The following is a 9284-nucleotide window of genomic DNA, read 5'->3' on the forward strand; positions in this document are numbered from 1 at the left end:
AAGTCAAAAAAATTAGGAAAATCCTAAAAAAAAAGTGGAATTAATAATGTATTGTAAATAAATAAATGTTCTTCCATTAAACCATCCAACATGGGGGGTGTATACTTATGCCCCTGTATTTTAACATAGGGGGGTGTATACTTATGCCCCTGTATTTTAACATAGGGGGGTGTATACTTATGCTCCCTGTATTTTAACATAGGGGGGTGTATACTTATGCCCCTGTATTTTAAGGAAGAACATTTATTTATTTGCAATACATTATTCATTCACAAAGAAATTTGGTCTCATTAAAAGGTTAGATTTTACTAAACTTTAAAAAAAAATGTTTTTTATATTTCTATAATTAGTTTTTATTTCTTTAAACTCATGCAAGCCACTGTATAAAACAGTTCTGATAATGTGTACATAACAATACAAACTTAAAGGTCCCATGTCATGAAAATTTCACTTTAACATTAATATGAGTTCCCCCAGCCTGTCTTTGTCCCCCCGTGGCTAGAACTGGTACTAGGTGTAGACCGAGCCCTGGGTATCCTGCTCTGTCTTTGAGAAAATGAAAGCTCAGATGGGCTGATCTGGGATCTTCCCCTTATGAGGTCACAATGACAAGTGATGCCAACACGTTGTAGGGCTCCCTCTGGTGGACAAACTATGCAACGTCGACAATCAAAATGGTTGAAGTGCGTTCCGTCTGTTTTATATTTTTTTAAATATTCATTTATCAGCCATTATAAACGCAGATACCGATAGTTTGGAAAATGTCTGACATCTCTGTTTAAGGCACAGTGATGCATTTTTCCTCCGAGGGATCGGAGCACAAAGTCCAACGCTAATTTGTTTTTAGGAAATTATCGCTGAATATTCCAAGTTCGTATGAATGTGAAAATTCTTTGAGACCCTTCCTCGTTTTCCTGATCGTGGTATTGTGAGGAAGAGGAAGAGCAGGATGGACAGTATTCATTTGATGGAGGACCGTTTCAGTGCTGTTCCAAAAGAGGCCAGAGCAGTCCTATCTGGGGATTATTACAGATACAGCAGGAACTGCTATTGAGAAAAAAAAACTTTGAATTTTTGCACATTGTCAAATTCTTAGAAAGATATTCAAATTGTTGCATTCATGAACACCAAGGAGGGTTATGTGTGTATCTACATAGCTGCATGAACTGTAACTTATTTTTAGAGTTCATGTCTGGAATTTGAAACCGACCTGCCTTGAGCCAAACTCTCCTAAAGTCTTCAAACAAAAGCTGTGAAATCAAGGCTACATGAGAATCTTTGTTGTTGAGCCAGTCCATTCTTCCTGTTACCACGGCCAGGTGGGCGGGACACAGCGGCGTTCAACCAACCAGAGTTCAGTGTCCAACAGGTGGGACCACAATCCCATTGTGTGTCTGTGTGTGTGTGGAGAGAGCTATTGTGGTCTGCATGAGGCATCATTCTGACTGACTTCACATGATGAGTTGTCTTGAGAATTGAACCAATCAAGTGCAGCCTTTACAGAGTCAGTTATGAAAGCAGACTGCAGGGAGAGACTCATGCAGGTCAGCAGAGGGTAAGTTTGAAACATATGTCTCATACATTTTCCTGCTTTTGCATTCATGTTCAAAATAGAACCGGGAAATGTTCATCTTTTCAAAGTAAATTTAATTGCGTAGTCATTTGTAATATCTCATTTAAACTTATTATTATATCATGTGTTTCTCTCTCAAATTTGGAATAGAGACAATGTGTTGTTTTTTTCAGGTCAATTCTAGCAGCATTAGTGTTACTAGTATTACTTATTGCTTTGCAATGTTGGAAAGAAAAGTGCACTTTTGAGAGGAAGCGAGACAACAATAACTAAAATTTTTCCATCGTTTCCATTTGGAAAACAGAAAAGGCATGCTCCAAAAGGTCATGTCCTATTAAAATTCAATTGTCAAAATTGGTGTCTAAAAACAAAATACTCTTCTGTGAAAAATGGAAATCGATTTTCTTATTCGAAATCAAATCATACGTTCAAACCTGCAGTCATTGAGTGGAGAAACACATAACTAAGAATGGAAATAAATACGTATTTAGTCTGTTCACTGCTTTATAGTTGCTCCAAAACAAAAGAAATGAATATCTCTTCATTGGGTGTATTGTGAGCTGAATAAATCTTATTTAAAATCGGAACTTTTGAATTTTCTGCAACCCATGCTTTCACCGTGATAGCTGGGAGAAGGGTGTCAAACCAGCGGAGGAAGACTGTTTATGAAAAAACACATCAGCTAACTATAAACAGATTTTTTAATAGACAACATCCATGTTTCCCTCCACCATCCTTTCTGCTCCTCTCTCTCTGGGGGGGGGGGGGGGGGGGGGGGGGGGGGATTCCTCTGGCCAGGAAGGTGTGTTACGTCCCATGTCAGATTACCACAGCGGCCATGCATGTTTCCCTTCAGCTTTTTCTTCTCGATGTTGAGCCAAGTGGGTTTTATTGTCATTTCAACCATATACACTGTATACAGTGAAATGACACAAGTCACCATGGATCAAGGGGTGCCATTTAAAATATACAAAAACATCACATAAAGACGACATTATGTAAAAATGACATTTGAGACAGGCTACATTTAGTGCCAACACATTATAGATTTACACACAAAGTGCAATGACTACCTAAACTAGGGCATGTAAGACAGATGAGGGACAGGACAGACAACCAAAGACAGGCATGAGACTTGCAACGGAGCACTGATTGTTACTGTGAGGTGAAGGTAGAATCCAAAAACAGTGCTTGAGGGACAACGCTCTTCAAGTTAACCAGGGCCGTAGTACACGAGTCCGGACTCAAGACCTTTTTTCTATGGTCTCGGACTTGGTAGTATTTGGACACTTCTTCCCAAGTTTTTTTTACACTTTTTCCAAAGTTTTTGGACACTGGTTTTCTCCTTTTAAAAGTCAAGCATGCATTTAAGGGTTATCAAAGTATAATTAATTCTTTCTTTATGTCCCATATCTCTTTCATCTCAGCTGTCCTCGGGTCATTTTGCACTCTTCTGCAGCCACGCGGCTGGGCCGGGAGCCCAGTTCCAGCACCTTCTACTGGTTTTACTGGTAAACTGCAACTCTCCCCATTACACACTCTGCCTACCAAGTTATTGATACATGCAATATTTCAATAGCCTTCAAGAGAATCTACGATGTGAATGATTGAAAGGCAAGACACATTTGGAATTTTAAATGAAACAATCTTAATGTTTCCACATATAATAATACAATGATTTGAATGATAAGAGTCATTTTCCACACCTTCATCCTTCTTACCTGTGGCATGTTTGTGTCTCTCTCAGCTCTTCATCCCAGCAGTGATTACAATCGCCTGTGTTCCCAGTCCTTATGAATATGTGCCTTCTGATGGGATTCAGCCTGGCAACCATATTCTTGCTACCCTGGTGAGTCAGCTCTCAGCGAGGACACGCAGTTCTAAACCTTTCCAAGACCGCCTGTCAGATTTAATCAGAACTGAATGTGTTGCACATGAATCATCCACATCCATCGCCTCTCCCCGACCCTGGCCAGTGATACATAATCTAGCAATTGATCTGTTTTGTTGACTGGTCAGTTCACCTCATCTACATTGACATGCGGCTTTGATATGAGATATGTCTACTCGTTCTGTGTCTGGTCCAGGTCTATGCTCCCAGATGTGATCGCTGTGAGACATCCCTCCTGCAAAGACCTGGAGCCCCTGTAAGTCTCCTGTTGTGCCTTCTGCAGTAAGCTGGCGGGAGGCCTGTCTGTTGGCATCTCGACCATGACATCACAGTGAGTCAATCGTCTGTTCACTCGCTGTGTGTGTGGGATGTGTGCGTGCATGTCTTCATCGGTCACATTTAGTTTTCTCCTCATCTGCAGGTTTGTGGGTAACAGACCGGGCGCATGTAACCATGGCGATGGTGACAGCGATGATTGTGCTGTTCTCACCAGTTCCCATCACACTTCTGTTGATAGGAATGGTGTTTTTTCGCTCCTATCTGATTGATAAAAGGCGATGTTTTCAGATCCCGGAACAGCTGACCACAGGCCAGTGAGTGGCTGTTTGGGTGAAAAAAACGATGCCTGAAATGTCATCTTTTTTTCTTTTTTTTCAAATATGTTTAATGCTCAAACCTCATAAATTATTACAGGCTGTGTTTGGGAATACCAAAGGGTAGCAGGTTTGACATTTCCCCCTCCACCACCCTATAACCAGATAGATATGTCATCTTTAAAAAGGATTTGACAACGGATCAAATGCAAAAACAATGTGGCAATTGGATCACCCGAACTTGCAGTTCCTCTCAGTTTTACATAGCTTTATAGTGACTTTACTGTTTTGGTTCTCTCTCACTGCTCCCATTGTGTCATTTTTCTTTTCCGGCGTTCAGCTGTTTTCAGCAAACAACTATGAAACCCCACTGTACACTACTTACTCAGCACCCAACAGTTGGAGACTAGCGGATGAATATGGTGGAGCATTTAGAAACAAAAGAGACAGATCCCTCAGGGGTTGGTTGAGACCAAAAATAGAGCTTAAAGAAACAAAGTATCTGACTTACATTCCTCAGGTGGACACAAGGGGTATTTTTTACAATATATGTAGCAGGGGGTCCCTGATCTGTCTCTCTTTCCGTTAAGGGGTCCTTGGCTCCAAAAACATTGAAGACACCTGCTCTAAATGAAATATAATGTTGCTTCATAATTGCTAAATGTAAATGTAAAATGTAAATAAGCAACTGTTTTCCAACACGTTCACCATATCAACTTTAAAGGCATATGTCAGAGTTCAATCAAGTGGCTAAAACAATCTGTAATCGCAAGTTTTTATTTCATAGACAGAGGTGTAGAAAACAAATAGCGGCTCCAATATTGTGAAGCTTTGAAGCATTCTTTTGTTTGCAAATGTTAGCATTGCTACTGTGCTACAAGTCAATGGGCTATTAAAGAAATAGTCGTAGTTTGAGGTATTATGCTCTTTTACTTTCTAGCTGAGCGTTAGATGAGAGGATTAAGGCTGCTCTCATATCTTCATGCTAACTCAAGCTGCAGCCAGCCAATTAGCTTAGCTTAGCTTAGCATAAAGATCAGAAACTCTCAAGCTTTGCTCTGTCCAAAGTTTAAAAAGTAGGTCCAAAACATGGTGGAATGATTAAGCTATGTAGTTGTAGGTCATAAACATGTGCAAAAGTTAATTCAAGCAACAGTGGGCCAGACCCATGCTTTGCAGACAATGTTCAAATTCTGTTGTTGACCCCTACCATGGAAATCCAGAGTTCTCGCAAGAGGACAAATTTTAATTTGCTCAGCGAGTTACTCTGGCATCGAGTAATGCTGCTCATTAACTATGCCCTTGTAGCCAAGCTGGACCAATCACATTGGTGCATCTGTTATAGGCTTTAGTTAGATTTTTGTTGCAATGTCACACTTTATGAAACTCTGCTTGCTTAAAGTATAGTTTACAAATAGGATAGGATTCTTATATTTGATTTACATTTATTTTTAATTGGTGTGTTTCCCATCCCTGCTCATGTTTTTTTTTTTTTTTTTTTTTGACATCCATAATGCCCACCCGGTCGTTCGTCAACAGGCCGCCCCTGCGCCCTGCGCCCTGCTTCCGCTAGTATTGTAGGGTGGTCACTGGTCAAGAGGAAGGCACCGAAGAGCCAACATGGGAGTAGAAATTGAGACCATAACTCCGGGCGATGGTGGGAATAATCGACCTTGTTTAACGGCGTAATACTAATATATTCACAGAGTGTGCGATATAGTATTACACACGTTTTCTCTTATTTTCTTTTATTTTCAGGACGGACATTTCCGAAGAAGGGGCAGCGCGTCGTGGTGCATTATGTCGGTGAGTGTGGAGGCTGGACTAGAGCCGATGCTACTGATGGAGCTGAAATATCTGGACGTTATTTATTTTCTACCTAACGTTAATGGTACATGCCACCCGCTAACGCGAGCTGTTAGCGGCATGAAAGCCCGTTGTTAGCGTAAAATGGGGGACCAAGTGGAAACAATTCGTTCCAGCTAACTAATGTCAACTGGTTGCACATAGATGATTATGCTGGCTAGCATTGTAGCTAACACCCGAGACCATGTTTAACAAATTACTTGTTTGTGTCGGTTCGGTTAACTTGAGCTAGCTAAGGTGCAACCAAAGGCGGACATTCTCGTGCTGAAAAAAATAATTTCAATGGACTTGTTTTGTTATCATTCGTGGCTTTAGAAAGACGAACATCAGTCGAGCTAACGGTACATCAGCTGCTGTCAGCCCCCTAACGTAAGCTAACCTGGCCCTATGATGCTAGTCGGCTAACGCTAGCTCTGGGCTCTCAGTTACCGTTATGAGACTGCAGTGGGACTTCTCAGCAACCCGAGCTGATTATCGAGTGATAAAAGCTGTTTATGGTTTTTATCAGGCACACTGGCAGATGGGAAAGTGTTTGATTCTTCGAGGTCCCGAGGAAAGCCGTTTAAATTCAAGATTGGACACCAGGAGGTCATTCGTGGTTGGGAAGAAGGAGTAGCCCAGGTGAGGAGCTTGTTTTCTATCTTTTTTTTAAACTTCCAATAGCTTGATATACAGTATGTATCTATAACATAATAAACTCTTTATCATATACTCATGTAAACAGTGTACTTGCTGTGTGTAGGCTACTACTAAATTTAATGACAAAAGCATTGTTGCACATATACTCTAAATGAACTTTTGCACATAACTTGCACAACATTTTGCACATTCAAAATCATTTGCAAAAAACTGATATCTCAGTTTAAATTTTTTTTCCTGAATCATGTTTCATTTTTAAATATTCAGTTCAGTGAATATCAATCAAACCGGTGTTGATTGTTTTGATATATAACACAAATCGTGATATAAATGTAGTTATTACTGTGCACTCAACGAGGGCCTATCGATCAAACAGGTGTTGGTGTATTCATTTCAGAAATGGCTTGTGTCTGGTTTTGCAAATTAACTCTTCATGTACCTCTTCCATGTTCCCAGATGAGTGTAGGTCAGCGGGCAAACCTGATTTGCTCACCAGACTTTGCCTACGGCAGCAAAGGGCACCCGGGGATCATCCCACCAAACGCCACTCTCACCTTCGATGTGGAGCTGATCAGTCTGGAAGCCTGAAACTTGTGCACTCACTTTGTTTAATTCCACTCAAATTGTCAGGGTAAGAATTGTTTAAATAATGAGTAAATATTACCAATAGTATGCCTGTACAGTCAGCCTTTGTACTGTCGAGTGATGTTCACAGATTAAATGTTATGCACATAACAAGCTTTTGTCTCCATATCCTGTAATCTCCTCTTTCCTCTCATTTTTAAACCACAGCCCTAACACATTTGCTTTTCACTGTAGGTTGACTCCTATCTTGGGAACATGGAGGGAACATGTTAACAGATGATTCCTGCTCTTGATCCCTGCATAGGACCTGTGTGTATATCTACACGAGTTCCCTCTCCTTTCCATTTACATACAAATTGTGTTTTGTCACTTGCTTTAAAACCTTATCCTCCATTCTATACTTTAGGTTCCATACAGTAATAAGTCATAGGCCATCCCATGTATTTTGTCATATTCTGCTATGTATTTTTACGGTGATGTATTTTTATTTGACTTAAAAAAATGTCAAATTGTGTCTACCATCATTACCAGGTTATAGATAAGTGTCATACGTATTAAATGAATCTCATTCCTGTGGCTCTGTGGCCTTTACACAACAATTGTATTGAAAGACAATAAATAGTTTGACACAATGATATTTCTATGAATTACCTTTTTTGATACTTGTTATTGGGTTAAATTAAAAGTTAGAATACATTGTAACCAGGGATTCATGAATCAAGCACATTATTGCCATGAACAGCCTACAGGTCTCTGCAGATTTGGATTTTCTTTGTCTATACTGCAGCATCAATTCTTATTTATAAGCGTAAAATGACTATTGCTGAAGCATTCAAGCTCGGACATCTTTTGTCTTATTGACTGCTTGTAACACATCCGGGGAGAAATGTTTTTCATTTTTTTGCCTAAGCAGAAGGTCTTGTGTGGGGGGGGAAAGAAATTGGTTAAAAGATTTCTAAACTTGCATGGTAAGCTCCCCCACAAAGATTTGTCGGCACACCTTGGGCTTTGTGATTATCTTTGTTTGAAGGAGTTGTGTGTACCAAGCTGTGGATGTTGTAAAAGGTCTGTTCCTTACTCTAAACACATTAAAAGAGTAATTTTAACACACAAAGTTATTTTCCTTTTCTTTGGGTGATTGTATCTCACTGTTTAACCTTTATTTTTATATATATATATATATATGTGTGTATATATACATATCTACCTCATTGATTACATCACACTACAGTACACACACTAATAAAAGCAAACTGGTTGAAGCCTGTTACTTTTTCCAGGATGAGAGGAAATACCCAGGGTAGTTTGCAGTATTACTGTTTCTTGTGGGATTTTAGTACAGTTACTGACCATTTCACTGCTTTTGTATGTACGGTTCAAGCTGATGGGAGGTGTAGTTCCACGTGGAGAAGGATCAGTGACATCGAGCAATTTAGAACGTGAAGGAAGTTTCACTCGAACCAAAGTCTAACAAATTTAAAAAAGAATTGAATTTGACAGCTATTCTTCTGCCTTAAGCTTAATTATTGATTAAACAACTAGAAAAACCTCATTGGAAAGTGTCCTGAGAGCTAAAACAATGTTCCCCTTTTTCCCCTTTTTTTTGCATAAAAAGGCTGAAATCGGCAACCACACACACTTTACATCATAGTTTACAGTCAAGCCATTTCTGTTGACACACAAAAAGCCACTTGTCAGATTAGTATTCATCACTATACATGCACTTTTTTATTACAAACTGCAATACAGTGCTGTGAAAACAACCTACACAGACAGTGTCTGTACTTGCTGTGCAAAGGCAGTTTAAAATGAGAAAATATATCCCTGTATCAAAAACTGTTATTTCTTCATGAAGTCAGTAAACAACACTGCTCATCCATGTCCTCTATTCAGCTGTGTGGATCACAATCTTATCTCCTATAAGCTTTATAGAAATATGTAACTGTATACATTACCAGATGATGCATTTCAGGACTGGAGGAGTGACAGTCAGGTGCACATGAACGCCCTGATCCCACACCCACCTCTAGGCCTTAGACATGCCTTAAAGACATGCCTTAAAGACATGTCATTAGTGCAGCACTGCAAGCAGCTGACGAGAAACTGCTTTTTTCAACTAAGGAAAATCTCAAAACTT

General features: G+C 39.7%; 2 protein-coding genes across 4 annotated transcripts in view; both read left to right on the plus strand.

Moving 5' to 3' along the window:
• Positions 1–9284, plus strand: part of fam110a (family with sequence similarity 110 member A) — a 31457-nt gene that overhangs the window by 17555 nt on the left and 4618 nt on the right. The window lies entirely within an intron of this gene.
• LOC117947046 (peptidyl-prolyl cis-trans isomerase FKBP1A-like) lies at positions 5511–8257 on the plus strand. Its single transcript, XM_034875606.1, has 5 exons — positions 5511–5714; positions 5816–5863; positions 6432–6544; positions 7019–7193; positions 7382–8257. The coding sequence occupies exons 1-4, from the start codon at positions 5678–5680 to the stop codon at positions 7148–7150; spliced, it is 330 nt and encodes a 109-aa protein (XP_034731497.1). The 5' UTR covers positions 5511–5677; the 3' UTR covers positions 7151–7193; positions 7382–8257.

The sequence above is a fragment of the Etheostoma cragini genome, chromosome 7, assembly GCF_013103735.1.
Source record: "Etheostoma cragini isolate CJK2018 chromosome 7, CSU_Ecrag_1.0, whole genome shotgun sequence".
In the NCBI taxonomy this organism is placed as follows: domain Eukaryota; kingdom Metazoa; phylum Chordata; class Actinopteri; order Perciformes; family Percidae; genus Etheostoma; species Etheostoma cragini.